The 15970-nt window shown below is 46.6% G+C and overlaps 5 protein-coding genes across 5 annotated transcripts; 2 read left to right on the forward strand and 3 right to left on the reverse strand.

Annotated features, from left to right (window-relative positions):
- Positions 1 to 800: 800 nt before the first annotated feature.
- On the reverse strand, positions 801 to 2567 carry BDW43DRAFT_317834 (cytochrome P450; the record flags this gene model as incomplete). The annotated part of the gene is made up of 2 exons (XM_032048588.1): positions 1199 to 2567; positions 801 to 1145 (listed from the first exon to the last, which is right to left on the reverse strand). Exons 1-2 carry the CDS (start codon positions 2339 to 2341, stop codon positions 804 to 806), a joined length of 1485 nt encoding a protein of 494 aa, XP_031902704.1. The 5' UTR covers positions 2342 to 2567.
- Positions 2568 to 3914: 1347 nt separating this feature from the next.
- Positions 3915 to 5349, forward strand: BDW43DRAFT_317836 (Trichodiene synthase; the record flags this gene model as incomplete). Its single annotated transcript, XM_032048589.1, has 3 exons — positions 3915 to 4389; positions 4446 to 5059; positions 5320 to 5349. 3 exons carry the CDS (start codon positions 3915 to 3917, stop codon positions 5347 to 5349), a joined length of 1119 nt encoding a protein of 372 aa, XP_031902705.1.
- Positions 5350 to 6271: 922 nt separating this feature from the next.
- On the forward strand, positions 6272 to 6663 carry BDW43DRAFT_268483 (uncharacterized protein). The gene has a single exon (XM_032041128.1). The coding sequence runs from the start codon at positions 6324 to 6326 to the stop codon at positions 6615 to 6617; it is 294 nt and encodes a 97-aa protein (XP_031902706.1). The 5' UTR covers positions 6272 to 6323; the 3' UTR covers positions 6618 to 6663.
- Positions 6664 to 7654: 991 nt separating this feature from the next.
- Positions 7655 to 8721, reverse strand: BDW43DRAFT_308682 (uncharacterized protein; the record flags this gene model as incomplete). The annotated part of the gene is made up of 2 exons (XM_032046548.1): positions 7655 to 8077; positions 8389 to 8721. The coding sequence occupies 2 exons, from the start codon at positions 8719 to 8721 to the stop codon at positions 7655 to 7657; spliced, it is 756 nt and encodes a 251-aa protein (XP_031902707.1).
- Positions 8722 to 13750: 5029 nt separating this feature from the next.
- BDW43DRAFT_15299 (15-O-acetyltransferase Tri3) lies at positions 13751 to 15808 on the reverse strand. The gene is made up of 4 exons (XM_032038481.1): positions 14937 to 15808; positions 14382 to 14860; positions 14287 to 14320; positions 13751 to 14229 (listed from the first exon to the last, which is right to left on the reverse strand). Exons 1-4 carry the CDS (start codon positions 15708 to 15710, stop codon positions 14101 to 14103), a joined length of 1416 nt encoding a protein of 471 aa, XP_031902708.1. The 5' UTR covers positions 15711 to 15808; the 3' UTR covers positions 13751 to 14100.
- Positions 15809 to 15970: the final 162 nt, after the last annotated feature.

Here is a 15970-nt window from a genome sequence, read left to right on the forward strand (position 1 = left end):
ACCGAGTACATATACCGGGGGTTTATGTGGGGAAGCTCGCTCCACTAGACAAGGCTACTCATCTCCGGCACTGGCCCTCAGTATTGCCTTCGGACGAGGGCCGACATGACAGCTGGCCAGTGACAATAATCATAGTTAACAGCCACACACCGCATATCCGGAGGCCTACCTAACTGTAGTCATGTTTATTTTCATAAAATACCAGTAAAAAGGATTCTTCACGCCGTCGGACCTGTGTGGATATGGCATGCCATCCATTTTGGTCCGCCGGCCCTTAGCAGGTCCTACAACGTCGAGTTCTGGGACCTCAATAGGCCAATATAGAATCGCTTTCCGAAATCAGGCCCTTGGTTTGCCATTTTACTGTCGGTACATTAGTTCAAAGCCTTATGTGGCTGCACTACCTCACGTTCGAAACAGGTTTGAATAGATGCAATGAGCATCATTTGGTGTGGTCTTCTACGGTGCTCCAAAGGGCAGTTTTTCTCTAGAAACTCTAGCACAATTGATGTACTTTCACCTTTCCAATATGGAGGAAATATGATGCCAAGTTCCAGAGAATATTCGTGCATGCGACTAATTACGAACCCGTAGACCCATGCTTTTCAAGAACGATTAAGACAAACAATCTAATCCAATGTAAGCGTTTGTATGTAATTTTGATTTATGCTACTACTCTCTAAGCTAGTAGTTGATTTTCTTAATATTTATAGACCAAAAGTAAATTGGAAAAGAGGAAATAATGCTGACAAGAATCCCACAGATTGGCCACTCACAAAACATCACATATAGCGAGTACTGACTCACTTGAAACGATCCTTCAACACACACATTAAACCAGACTTCTCCCAAAGAAAATGACTCTTCTGCTGATTCCAATTCTCGCTGGCTGGGCTCAGTTCCAGATCGAAGTTCCACAGAACACGTGCAAGCATGACGCGCATCTCGCTGTACGCCAGGTTGCGACCGATGCAGTTACGAGGTCCGACATTGAACGGCTGCAGTACCTCGCGGGCATCGTTGTAGTAAGGGGAGGATGGGTCGGTCTTAGCCTCGGGGAGCCAGCGCTCGGGGATGTATTTTTCGGGTTGATTGAAGTTTTTCGGGTGATAGTATGCGGCCAGCTGATGGACAGAGACCTTTGTCTAGAGATATTATTAGAACTAGACCTGCCACTAATCTCTGATTCCCAACTTACATTAGGGGGGATATTGTGTCCTGAAATCTCGGTCAATCCGGCCTCTGGTGTTACACGCGGCATTCCAGTAGGCACTGGCGGATACAGTCTCAATGCTTCCTGGAAGCAAGCAATCATATAAGGAAGGCGAGAGCTGGCTGTGATGAAGACAATGTCATCCTCAGAGTTAAAGGTAGAGCGAACCTCGTCGGTCACCTTCTTGAGCTTCTCTGGGTTCCTCAGCAGGAAGTATGTGATGCCGGAAAGGACGGTAGCAGTCGTCTCACTGCCTGCAGTGATCAAGGTACTAGCGTTCGCCACGAGCTCTGGGTCGGTCAGACCCTGCTTTTCGCCACGGTTCCGCAACATCGCATCCATGAAGTCACCACGTCCGTGCAAAGCTTTGTTGTTAAGCCTCTTATTGACAGTAACCCTTGCATGCTCCTCCTTCCGGTCGCGGGCCTCCACGAGAGACTTCGGTGTGAATAGCATAAGCAACTTGAGTAACAGAGGATAGGCCGCGCCCGCTTCCAAATACGACAGCAGCTTGAACGCTTCGAATGTGAACGAAATCGTGAAATGGTATTCTTTGTTGCGCAGTCCACCAAAGGATTCACCAAACGCAAGGTCACCGATAATGTCGAACGTCGTAAAGTTGTACCACTTGACCATGTCGGTCGGAGCCCCGGTCTTTGCTTCATCTTTTAGCCGGCTAATGAATTGATCAATATATCCCTTGACAACTGGCTCTTGGTCCTGGAGGCCCTTTAGGGAGAAGGCAGGGTTGAGCGCCTTGCGGTAGCGAGCATGGTTGACTTCATCCGCATCGAAGATATCCGGCCGGCGTGTCGTCGAAAGAATGAATCGCTCCAGCTGGTTGGGCCGGTGGTCATAGATATCCCTCCAGGCTTTCTCCGTGATAAAGGAGACTTCATTAGGTCCAAATCGAACTACGTCGCCGTAGACCTGATGGAATTCTTTCATTCGAGCATCGAAAATACCTCGAATGCTACTGACCTGCCTGAAGACCGGAAATGCGACCCATAACTTGGGACCGGGAAGGTAGGCGAGAGGGTGAAAGAAAAGGTTGTAGATGGTCCGGCTCAGAGATAAAAGGAGATAAACGCCAACGACGCCCCCTACAAGGGTTGTTGTTGAGATCATCTTGGGAAGACGAAGGACGTAAAAGTTAACTTGAGATACGAGGGGATGGATGTGCCGGTTCGCTTTAATACGTTTTCGAGTTGATATTTGAGTTCAGCTTTGACAGCGTCTCTAGCAAATTATCGCTAGGAAGATGTTCGGACGAATTACTTTGCTGATCTTGGAGAGATGAAAGGCCGGTAACGGATGGTCTGATTTTTGGCTCCGAGTTGTTCAGCTATACTGCGGTCCATCTTTCAGCCGTACCGCGCACAGATGGGGCTCTCAAATGATGGAAACTGCGATAGTGGGGCCCTTTCCCAGATCCTTTATACTAATTTATGAGCACTACAAATTGAACACTGACTGATTCTAGTCAACCGTAGTATTTTCATTCATTTGTAAGCCTCGTTTACATGCCTTCTCAATGGGAGTAATCCCGAGCGCCAGCCCTCTCTGAGTAGTTATCAATCACCATGCAATGCGGACCTTTGGATTTGGAGGATGATGGGCTTCCCGTAAACCTCCATGCTCGTAGCTGGTGGTGACAGCGGTCCCTTATCAGACTGTATTCTTCACGCTGCCGCCCTCCTCCCCTCCCCTTAAAGTGATTTAGACGGTCGACAAGAGGATTCCTTGGAAGTTCGAGCTAGGGCCGCATGATATCTAGCGAGGCCCCTCAATCTGTGACACTTGCTGCCATGAATTTTCCGCACTTGAGACAAAAATGGCACATCCCAGTAGACTATACAGCTGTCGAGCATTTTCCAATTCCGGAAAGTAAGCACTGCAAGATAGCAGAGGATGGAGTGCCTGTCGGAAGTATTCCGGTATTCCTTCGGTGATGGTCATGGGAGGCCTAACATAGTATCTCGGACAAATGAACATATCTCTATTGACATGGAGCTGGACGAAGTAAACTGCATTATCCCCGCATTCGGGGCGTGTTATAGACTTCGTTTATAGAAGGACATGGCCGATATCAATCAAAGAAAACTAGGAATCATCTGCACGTTGCTACATTTGGCCTAAAGAAAGGGCCTAACGCTTGGTGAGCCGGCCCACTTTCCTCAAGGCAGGCCTGATACTTAGTCTCCATGCTCCTCGCCCTGCGTCTGTCATTTCCTCAGCTTCGAGATAGGACCAAATGTCAGCGTAAATATGTCCCTAGTTTTGGATTAAGGTTCGTGATGTCTCTTACACACTCGGCCTGTTACTGCACGGAACAGCCTAGAGTCAGGTCTCTGTACAGATCCGGTTAACTGGAATGCAAATGCAGCCTTAAGGCGTTGAGGACTTTAATCAACACTATGTTTAGGCATGACAGATTCATATGCCATTGGTACATTTGGTTGTATACCAAGCAAAAAATACTCCGGTTACGATAAGATTCTTGACCTGAAGCAGGTATAAAGTCGAAGGTTTCGGGAGGCAATAAACGAAATCATCAACAGCATCAACAGCATCAACAACTAAACAACAAAGAAAAACAGCAAACCAGCACCGTTTCGCATAGCCATTTCGCGTTACAAAAGCTTAAATCTTCACCATTCTTCCCCTCAGTTCAAAGCAGCTTAATTCCACTCCAGTCAAAATGGTGCTCAAGCCTTTCCCTACTGACTACTTTGTCGGCACTGTTGTGCGTCTTCTTGACACCATCAAGTACCGCGACAGCAACTACACCCGCGAGAAGCGTGTGGAGAACCTTCACTATGCCTATGCCCAGGCTGCAGAGCACTTCTCTCAGCCTCGCATCCAAGAGACGCTCAAGGCTGACCCCAAGCGGCTGCAGGCGTCTCTGCAGACCATCACCGGCATGACCGTGTACAGTTGGGCTAAGGTTTCCCAGCAACTCATGGCTGACCTCAGCACCCACTACACATACACCCTTGTTTTGGACGACAGCACCGATGACCCCCACCCCCAGATGCAAAACTTCTTTGACGACCTGGTCAACGGCCGCACCCAGAGTCACCCTTGGTTGCAACTTGTGTTCGAACACTTCCCCAATGTCCTGAGACACTTCGGACCTTACTGCTCGATGTACCTGATTCGCAGCACTGTTGACTGTAAGTAGCCAAGCCTCAGAATATTCCAAGACCACCCAGCTGATCCCCATTTCTAGTCTTCCAGGGTTGCTGGGTTGAACAGTACAACTTCCACGGCTTCGAGGGAGCCCATGACTACCCCCTCTTCCTCCGCCGCCTAAACGGTCTGGGCCACTGTGTCGGTGGATCCCTCTGGCCCAAGGACCAGTTCGATGAGAAGAAGCTGTTCACGGAGATCACCGCAGCAGTCGCACAGATGGAAAACTGGATGGTCTTCGTCAACGACCTGCTCTCCTTTTACAAGGAATACGATGACCCCCGCGACCAGACCAGCCTGATCATGAACTACTGCAAGACATATAACCTGACCGTCGACGAGGGTCTCGAGAAGCTCACCAAAGATACCCTTCACAGTTGCGAGCAAATGATGGCCGTCTTCTCCGACAAGGACCCCCAGCTGATGGAGACCATCGAGTCCTTCATGCACGGATACGTCACATGGCATCTTTGCGACAAGCGCTACCGTCTCCCCGAGATCTACGAGCAGGTCACAGGCAACAGCGAAGTCGAAGTCAAGTTCCGGAAGTACTGCGAGCAGGCGTACGCCGTCGGCTCCATCGACGCCGACGAATGGGCTTACCCAACTATCAATGAGTTGGTTGAACAGAAGAAGAAGGAGGCTGAGCTTGAGGTCGAGCTCAAGGCTGAGGCCCCATCAGAGATCATAGAAAAGATCGTACCTACGACGGATTCCCTTGGGGTTGTCCACTAATTTGTTGCCTTGGACTGAAGAAAGGCTTATCCCCGCTTGCCTAATTTCCCCGTCTTACTCATTTTTGAAGATATACATTTTCTTATCTACATGATCCGCGTTTATCTTTAAGCTTCTTTGTTTTGTCTCTTTTCTTTTTCCTTGCTCTTCTTGAGGTATTGTATATAACTGCATGATAGAACAGCTTTGATAGTATAATGACAATCTAAAATTCACTTTCATGAATCCGGAGTCTTCTTTATGGAAATATAACGGCATATCGATACGATCTGCTGGAAAAAGGAGAAGGTAAATCCTCCCGTTCTATTCTGATTTTTAAGCGAAGTAAGACTAATTGATGATAACCAATATTATATACTGGTCTTTCGAATAACTCCCGTCAATTGTATTATAACCCAAACAACTTACTGTAAACAGACTTACTGCTGACAGAGTTTCTAATCTCACGAACTCAGGCACCGTATTTATCAGCTGACAGTATCTATCATACTACAATTGGCCGAATTTACTGTGTATGTATGGACGGATCTCCACAGATTGCTGAGTTAAATATACAAGTTTAACTCTCTGCTTGCTTTTCCCAACTGGTTCCCCTATCAGTCAATAGAATACAATTTATCTGGCCCGACTTACGGAGGAATTGACAGGTACATCATCCATGTATGAGACCCCGTCCGTGTGCTAGGTTATTGCCACGGCTTGGTTAATCATAGTGATCTGTCGGCTGATGATTTAAGGTGCAGGTTTTAGAAACAAGACCACGAGGAATATAGGAAAGGAAAACGATCGGCATATCTCAGCTGTGAAGGATGAGCTGTTGATTATATGCGGGTGCAAAAATACCTTTTACTACTTCTTCCAAACAAGATGTTGCACATATCTTCAATTATTTCAACTATCCCACCATGGTATAAAACAAAATATGCATACAGACCAAGTCCATTGTATATCACATCTTCCACCGTAACCAAACAGCCCCCTATGTGATGATCCGAGACTCTGAAAGATGTAAACTTTTGCCGCAGACACCGAGGGGGCTATCTATTCACGGCTCAGATCGAATCCATTTTGCGCAGAAATAAATGAAACGAAATAAATTCAAGTGCAAAAGTAATTCAATTCGCAAGAAAAAGCAAGGATTGCATGCACAAAAAACGCCAAAAAGTCATCGCCGCATGGGGGCATGGAACGGGATCAATTCGTCAGAAGGAGTCGAAGTCTCGGCTTTGGTTTTAGAGGTCCTGAAGGCTGGTTGAGGACCATCGAGCGTAGAAGTTGGAGGCACGGATTGTTGCTGTCCGTGAACCGTACGCAGTGTATAGTTTTTTATTTGGAGGATATCTTTCTTGTCGTGTGTGGCTTTTGTCACAGTGTTCAAACCCGGGTTGACACGAAGATGGCTACACTCAGCACCACGCTGAGTGCCATGTACAAGGAGACATCCTTCCAAGGAACCACGAGGTCTTCGTCTTCATAGGCATCCATGAGCCTGGTCGATTGCTTGAACATTTTGATAAGGGCGAGGGGTTTTGGGAGGTTTTCTTTGAAGTTTCCGCGGGAATGGACTCGGGCAATGGTCTCGCTGCTGCTTTTGTACGGTCAATGGAAATGAAACTGGTATCTGACTATCTTGTAACGGGATTTGTTTCTTCTATTATATGTTCGTTGGATGCTCTTGTCATATGGTCATGATAATCTTTCAGTGGCAACCGCTGTGAGAGTGTCTACAGATGCGTGTAGGGAGGCATACAGGGATGAATCGGCCAACGGATATCCAGGCCAATAAAATCCGCGATGCAAGGCCTCACCCTAATTCAGTGCCACGGATTGTATAAAAACTATCACGGCTTGGTTGATCTTCGAACCAGTGTCGTTGGGTTAAGTAAGGCCTTCCATGATTCCAATGGCTGGCCGTGGCGTTAGTTACTCGGGAAGGCCTCGTCGTAAGGCTACAGATCAAGAAATAGATGGGATAGTAAAGTCAACCCAGTATTTATATTTCTAGAATGTCATGCAAGGGAACGTATTAAAGAGCGAACAAATCGAGAGTTGACGCTATTGGTTGCGCCGGAAATTTTAACGTTGTCTTCCTCTCCAAAGTTGGTTCTCAGTTATAAGTTGCTCAATAGAAGAGTCATGATTATATACACCTGTCTAAACTCATAAGGGGAATCAAAAGTGTGCGATCAGTGTGATCAAGGGATCTAGCCGGAGAGATACATCAACTGAGACATCATTTCTCGCTTCAGCCAACACCAAAACCGTAAGAGTTCCATCTAGTCCATAACAAAACAGGGAAGGCGCAACATGTTCGTTTGGGAGGAGTTTGTTCGAGGAAGTCATATGAGCTGCGCTATATGAGCAGTGTGGGTGAGTTGTGACCATTGATTATATCTTCCCATGCAACGGTGGGTTGCTTACTCATGTGGTCCCTGATTTTCCAGGCATTGACTATGATATCGAAGGCATACCAGCCTTTCCTGAAGGCTTGCTGGCAGACACCGGAGGAGCGAATTAGGTCTGTAAACCATCCTCCTCGGTCTGGGGACGCCATGCATCCGGTAATGCACTATGGCCAAAGTAGACTGGAGACAATCCCCATTGCTTGAACAAGGCCATGTTCCGAGACACGCTGTCCTGGATTTCTAGCAGATATGGATTAAGGCCTGATACTACAGAATGCAGGTATGTCAGCGTTGAGGTCGCGTAGATGCTGGTAACAATGTCCACAACCCCACCACCGCCGGACCCCTTAATTCCGTCCTCTAGAAGCATCTCAACTGCTATGGCCCGTCGTGTGAGCGCTTTCATGCTCAGCCTGTCATTTATCTGCTCCTTTCGCTTCCACTGGTCCAGAATCCCCACTGCCAGGATCGCAGACACCACCCAGTTCTTGCAGCCAATCACCTGCTCTGTTTGAATGAGGCCCGTGTGGTGCTAAATTAGATACTTGTAGTCCATGAACGAAGATGCTGGGCCAGCAGAAACGCAGGATAGAACCCCAAACACCACCAGCATATTAGAGAAGAACCTTAAAGCACCAATGTATCCGAAGGATAGTCGACCTCCAGATTGAGGATGTTGGGATGTGGGATCTTACAACCATTTCCCAACTCTCAATTAAGGACAGTATTAAGGACGTTCCGACTTATAGATGAAGCTGCCAATCTCCCCTGCTGAGACAAGATGACTACCATTCCATTTAGCGAGACAGGAAGTTTGCAGGCGAGGATGGATGTTTCATTTACCTCAAAGCTGATCAGCTGAACGGTGTTGGCCAGTGCTTTGACAAGGGCCTCTAGGCCATCTTTACTTCTTCCGGATTGTAATTGCTGCTGCAGTTGTTGTGATTCTCGCAGCGCCAGTATAAAGTATCGCGTTTTCTCATCCCGCCATATTAATCCCCGTTCCCTTCCACTTGTATCCGAACAGGCTTCTTTGTGAAGCAAGCTAAGACTCAACGTGGCATAATACACGGCCTTGGTCGAGCTTAGTATGGTTAATAGCCATTCTCGCTTTCCGAGATGCACAGTCTCGTGAAATGGAAACTGAAGAGGGAACTCGTCGTCCAGATAGTGCATCAACAAACTTGTTTCTCATTCTTGTACTCGGACCATTTAGGCCAAAGCGTTGAAACACATAGATAATCTGGTCAGGCGACTCAACTTTAAGACGTCGCCATGGCTTAAGGAGAGTTAACGTTGAGTATACCGAAGCAGGGATTGTCGAAGCATCACAAGGATTAGTAACGCTCTTCGATCAATTGACACTGCGTACCTGGGCATGTAGGTCCGCTATCACCGCGTACAGCGAGTGGCTTTATGGCTGTGCTGCTGATCTTTCCGGCTTTGCTAGCGTTCCTCGTTTTACTGACTCAATTACAATTGACCGTTTCTGGCTTGATTTAGTGTACGGACCTCCGCTGCCTTCACGTATGGTTGCGGAGCCACGTCCACCCGGTCTCACACTGCCTGATCCACACACGCATAAATACAGATATTCCAAGTATCCAGAAATATGTACTGCGCCCTCCTAACTTCCATTCGCAAAGCGAAAAATTCCCGCTAATGTAACGGTCAATAGTAAGGTGAACCTGGGACGTTGCATTCGCTTAGATGCGAAATTAGCAACGAATTGGGCGATCCGGAAAAATCACATGACCCCCCTCCCCCAAAAAAGGAAAAATGTCGCAATGGCGGAATTTGGATTTCCATTAATTGATGATGTTCGGGTTAATTGGCTCGTTCTGGGGGTTTGAAGATTGCGTCCCACATGGTCGGCCCGTTCCTCTCGGAGGAAATTGGTCATTGTCGAAGATGTTGCCAGCGTAGCAATTTACGGGTAAATCGTCTCGCCACGCAGGCCTCGTTAGTTTTTAATGTACAAGTCAAACACTAGACCGAGGTAAACTTTGGTGCTAGCAGGGGTCTGGCACAACACTACGACTATGTGATGGAAGCAAACAGTCCAAACAGTCGTCCCATGTTCACCTGTCGTGGATAGTATCTTCGCACTCGGCTATATCTGGTACTCGGTCAATTTCAGCTTGTTACCTGTGATACGGATCATGAGCTTCAGCTGAGTTCAAGGTGTTCTGAGGACCTGATCAGAGTCTACCGACTTTCCCGTCCATATATCACTCAAGTCATCAGCATAATCTCACATGATTCATCTTGATCTAAGTAAGATGATCTAGGATGATCTAGGATGATGGATGATGAGCTATCTTGAGCCATGGGTCGTGCGTCTCCATTTCGGACGCGCTGATTGGTAGGCTGCAGCAGCGGCAGAGAAAAGAAGGAGGAGAACGGGATCTTATTGGAAGGCGGCCTTGAGTGGTGGAGTGTGTTGGAATGTGGCAGGTTCTTGTCCTATCCCCACTCGGCCCGGGGCTCGATTACCCCCCCGTTCCCACTGACCCACTCGCCATAGTCTTTAGTGCTGATGAAAAGGCTCATTTTCCCTTTGCGACTTAGTCCCACGGCGTTCTATACACTCTCATTCGCTGTATACCCGTTGAGGCTTTCTTGGATCCATCGACTAAACTGACGGCGGGACAATCTCCGGCAAGCGAGAATAGCCGTCTCGAGCTCCAATGGCTCGTGAGATTCTCAACCGATTAATATTGTATTGTCTCCTATTAAGCCGACGGACGCTTGACGATGCGTTGTCTCTGTACCTACCATGTACATTCTTACCTATATCTCGATACTAATACCTGAGACTATGATGTATTCCATGACTATTTTGCTCGTGTATACTCAGTGTAAATTGTAGAATCAATCAAAATATAGATATATATATCTCTCTCTGTTAATGGTGATGTTTCGATCAAGGCGTGTCAAGAGGGCGCTTGTGGCTTTTCTACTGGCGGATCCTTACTCGACTATAATCACGCTATTTAATCCAAGCCAAATAGGGAAGATAAGTTAGACAAACTCAACTAAATGATACGCCCAGACCCTCCCGGAGAATAATGGTCTCTTCGCCTTCAGCCCCCAATTCTGGGATCCACTTATGTTAGGCCGCACTCCGTGCAGCCCATGGTCAATGACAGCAGGTGATGGGGATATCTGGCGAGACTGCTTCGTTTCTTTGTCTCGGGCCAGGGTATAAAAGCAAGGGTGTTGCTCCTTCAAGCATGTACTCTCTTGCATTCCTCTCTCGTCCTTCTCTCTGCCTTTCTCGGCAGACCTGGGACGCAAAGGCCATTGCCGTTGCCGTAGAGAACATTTATGGTAAGTCGATCACCGTCTACTTGTTCCCCTTCCCTTCTACACCGTGATTAGACACCTATTTTGCCGATGTGAATATCATTCTATCAGAGATAATGATCACAACCTACCTTGCTTTGGAAGAGCGACATCGTCTGAGAATATTGTTGAATCTTGCCGGGTTTCTTGTAATCGTTGGCCTTGAATCGATGTGCTAACATGTTTGAATCCTGACTAGGTCAACGCTTTCTCGCCGGACATATTTGCAACACCAGGTCGAATGAATACGACTCAGATTACATATACTTTCTCCCACGTAATCCTGTTCCGTTCCGTAGATACAAGTTGCGATCTGGTGGCTTGAGGTATGACTTGCCGGGGAGCTGACCAAACGACATCACGCGAGGGAGAGTAGGCCGGTGATTTCGCCCAACCAAGCCACTCCTTGTCTAGCAATAGAGAAGGAGGGCGAAAGATTAGTCTGTGTGTGTAAAATTTTCGCCCCTTGGAGTCGCAAGGGACCCCCGGCCGAAAGGTGTGGCCATCCTTTTACTTTTCTTTGTATGGTGCCTCTCGCCCGAACTTTTCAATTTAGCCTACCAAGGAAAGTCAGATCTTCTCTGCATTACATGAACCATCGTATTTTCATTACAAGTAGAATAGATATTGAATTGAAAGTTAGGCATAACCATCCTTTACATTTGTGCTCCAAGGTAACATCGTTAATGTCCGCATCAGCCACAGCTCTACAATCCACTAGCTACAGTTGGAACATCTGGCTCTTCCCTCATAACTACTCTCGCTGTACCGTACCCTGCAGACATGGAGAGTCGTAACTATTGATATAAGTGAGAAAGAGAAACATATATAACAGGTGTTTGTCTCACAAGGTGCCTTGGATTGGCAATTTACTATAACATGACCGTCTCCAGGCTGTCTCTCACTGGTCAGTTCTGGTGTAGATGTTTGACTGACTATTCTTCTCCCCCTGCCACCAACCGATCAGTGTCTGTCCTATGGTGTTGCAGGCATCATCCTGGACTGTTTCCCGAGTCTGCAGGCTGCCGGGATGGTTAACATACTTTGCTGCGGAGAGACACTGCGAGGCGGAGGGGAGAAAAAGAACGGAGATAGTAGATAATATATATATTGCGTATGCAGCATGACTTGAGAGAGCTACACTAGATATCACTAGATATCTAATATAACTTCTTCTCTCTATATAATATTAACTTTCTCTACAATTATAGTACACTATGATACACGACCCCTCTTTACCTATCCTGTACTCTCTGCCAATGGTAAGCTTATACCCGGGATGGCCCTGGTACACCATCACCACCGTATATGTGATAAATTAGGCATATTATTGTTGTTTACACCTTTTGTGTATATCTTCTCTATTCCCCTATATATCTTGCGCTCCCCTCAATACTTCCTCTTTTTCCTTAGACTTGAAATTCTGCTCAGGTAGCACCAATATCATTATATTGCTCAACTGTCATAAAATAGACAGCAGTTATCCCAGCTATATAAACTAGTAGCTTATCTTGCCGCATCTTCCCGTCCAAGAATTCATTAATTTAGCACTTTTATACTAAAGATCTATTATTTACTATACTCTCTCTTAAAATATATTTACACTAGACCCTTACTGTATTCTCTTTTCTCTCTATCTTAGTATCTTCCTGTACACTCCTCTCACTTTTAAAAAATAATATAAATTATCTCATTCTGTTCAGTCCTCTCCCTACATATAGGGACTCTCTGCCTAATCGCTGCCTGATCCCTACCGATATATCCAAGGGAAATAGCCCTACAGTTATTCACCTCTATCACTTTACAGATAAACTTACTCCAGATCTAATATATTCCGAGCAGTCAGCTTCCCTCCAAATCAAAATTACCTTAAATATTTCACGTACTACGTGAAGAGCTCTCAGATAATTATTATATCTATCTAATCCTAACAATAGTGCATTCCTTGTTCCCCCCCCTCCTTTATATAATCACACCTCTATCAGCAGGATATTTTTATCTATACCTGGGACTCATTTCTAATTAGATATACAGACAGCCAGCCCCAGCTGACTGTGAATGCTCGTGCTGTTTTCTAGTAAAGAATGGATTTCTATTCCTTTATCTACTCTGTCCTGTCTATAATGCATCCCGTAGGAGTGCCTTCTTTAACAAGTTCCAGTCATCCTGGTAACTACATTGACCCGGAAATACAGACAATGCACTGCCTGGACACAGCGCCCCCGACTGTAACCCTCCTGGGAGCAGTAATCTATTCTGGTAGTTAACTAAATAAAGGCCAGTCACTACTATATCATGATCTCTGCACTACAGTCTATAATAGCTCTATTAAGATCCAGGAGACCTTTATAGTCTGTATTTGCTTCAAGAACTGAAGGCAATATGCCAACTTCCCATCTCTTATACCGTAAAGCCGGATTAATGTCGCTGGTCATGTATGTAACCTCTGTACACTAACACTACCACTGACACTAGTATGCCGACCTATCTGTCCTGCACTGGACGCTTAATACTAGCTGCAGATGTATGGGCCAGCCGAGGTCTAACCGAGGGTAACACCCTCTAGGGAGCCGCGTACAATTACGTGTACTATAAATAGGGACTTATTGACCCCACGCTCCTATTGAGAATAATCTAATGAGGTAGTTGGATACATCGTTGTTCTATAAGGTCTTCTGATCCATATGATGGTTGGCGTGTAGTCAATACGTCTACATTGCAGCCCTCCTATAATAGAGACCTCCATCAAGCTCTTCCCTTCGAGTTCTTAACAAATTCCAATAGCCATTTCAAATTTCATTTCAAGGGCCTGAAATAATTTCAGTCATTTCAATTTCACACCCCACCCCTAAACAGCGCAAACAACACCATCGGCGCAAACACTGTCACCTGATGAGCCTGTAGCCGGTACGACAGCTCCCTACGCCTGAGATTCCACAACAGCCTATAAGCTACAACTCAACGAATGTATATTGCATTTCCTGAACATGCGGCCTAGGCGCTCACCAAAGTTTCTATTACAAAATAGCCATCATATAACCTACTACATCATCCAGAAAGGCCGTAGCCTCAGAAGCATTGTAACACGCGTCATTATAGCACAAAGATAGAGTACTGGCGCCTTTCCAGCTCTCAAGTCGGAGCAAGCTAGAAGTGGGTCAGTCAAGGGTCTACCAAGCGTGTAGAGCCAGTAGTTAGGGTAAAGACTTACATATACGGCAGATACTGATTATGAAACACGTTAACGCGATCAAGAGATATAAGCTTCTCCCCAGTGGTGGGGCTCACGATATCTCCCGGAACTACGTGGTCATTCAACCCGTCACTTACGAATAACTGTGAAACTGAATGTTAGTGGATAGCATTCTTGTATGGAAGAGACAGTAAACTTACCGGGCCTGCCACTGTAGGCATTGGCGCTTGGTTCCTTGTATTTTACCAACATCAGCCTCCCTTGCAAGAGAAAATATGTAACAATGAAGACTTACGAAGACATGGAGGTGGCTAAAAAGTTATACATCGAGACGCCCAGGGGCAATTGAAATGGGTTGCTCATCCATCGATCATATGCTTCCTTGGTGATACGGCATCCCGCCCCAAGCGCCTCAATGACTGCGTCTTTGTCGTTCTCGTCGACCATAAGAGATCCGATGTCTTCAAATTCAATTACCGCCCCTGTCAGGCAGATACCATAATAGTCCTTGACGTGGTCTTCTCGCAGCCATCGACGGCCATCAACGGGCGGTACTGTTATGAACGACTGGCCGCCAAAGACATAGTCAGGCGGTGGATTGGCTTTGAGTAGCGCAAGAACAACGGCGGCCTGACCTAAGTGGGTAATCGTATATTTCGGACCAAAGCGACGTTTAAGGGCAGAAATGATGGCTTTACTTTCAGTGACAGTGAAGTTGTGGAAGATGGCACACGGAGTGCCCTCGCCTAGTTTGAATTTGAGTCCCCAACTTGACTGTACAATGCCTGTTAGAGTTCAAATCACATAAAAGTTCTTGGGGTGAGTATCGTAGTTAGACCATGCAGCTTACTTGTGTACGAAGAAGACCCCTAGCATATTTCTCCTGTGCCATATCGAAGCTACCGTCCAAAGAACATATATCGAGGTTCATAGCGTCCAAGACTGGCACACTGAGATTGCCGACCTCCTCTCCCCATTTGTACTGTTTTTGCTTTGAGCTAAGATCCTGACTCAACTTGCGAACTAGGTCTCCGGCAAATAATCGGACGGCCTTTCCATCCCAGTATAAGTGATTCATATGTATTAGTATTTCCAGGCTTGTCCCCGGAATAAGTGGTACGTTCTTGTCAGCGACGTCGGCAACTGCATAGATGGTTACCGACTTCGTTGCGCCGGTGCCGTCAACTTTCCGTTGCTTCTCGATTTCCAATCGTATATCATTGCCGGTTTTTGAGGTGGCACGGACTTGGATTGCCTCTTGGGCCCATGCGAGAGCGTCTTCGCTATCCCTCGGTGGTACATATTGGTACAAAGGGCCAAGATTATCATCCCATAAGGCAGTGCACGCTACCTCTGGGTGTTCGAATCGTATATCCAGCAGTGCTGCTTGAAGCTTCTCTTCTAGAGTGAATAAGGATAGTGTGGAGGTTGTAGGGATATCATGGACATGAAGGATTATAAGCGTCCAAATATCTATGTCTCCTTTCGCATTGCGCTCTTTAGTACCGGATGTAGTCTCGGCACCATTCCCGCGACGTTGTAGGGTAATGGGGTCTTCTGATGATCTCTCCCACCTGTATGCCTCTGGCGACAAGGGAGGCAGCTCGAGGCGTTGATCACCCATTTCAGCGCACAGCTAGGAAAAGGTAAATTCGCCTTGTTATGGTCTTCGGCCCACTCCATTCCAAGTGGGATAATAAAATCTTTTTATAATTTTCGAAGTTCTTATTCATCCGTAATTTTGCTTTAGGAAATCCCACAAGTGGCCGCAAGTGCATCAGCCTTCGTTCAAATGAGACATCAGACAGGGTACGACAGAAGTTATCCCCAAGCTGAGGCCCACCAGGATTGTACCCAATACTTAGGCCCGTCAATCTTAGGCCT

Source organism: Aspergillus alliaceus, assembly GCF_009176365.1.
Source record: "Aspergillus alliaceus strain CBS 536.65 unplaced genomic scaffold BDW43scaffold_10, whole genome shotgun sequence".
NCBI lineage: Eukaryota > Fungi > Ascomycota > Eurotiomycetes > Eurotiales > Aspergillaceae > Aspergillus > Aspergillus alliaceus.

Bases quoted from the DNA above. Each gene is read 5' to 3' on its own strand.
- BDW43DRAFT_268483 (XM_032041128.1), top strand. From the start codon at position 6,324: ATGGAACGGGATCAATTCGTCAGAAGGAGTCGAAGTCTCGGCTTTGGT.
- BDW43DRAFT_15299 (XM_032038481.1), bottom strand. From the start codon at position 15,710: ATGGGTGATCAACGCCTCGAGCTGCCTCCCTTGTCGCCAGAGGCATAC. The intron at 14,861-14,936 runs GTAAGCTGCATG...GGCATTGTACAG, and splicing joins GGGGTCTTCTTCGTACACAA to TCAAGTTGGGGACTCAAATT. The intron at 14,321-14,381 runs GTAAGTCTTCAT...GTAAAATACAAG, and splicing joins TTAGCCACCTCCATGTCTTC to GAACCAAGCGCCAATGCCTA.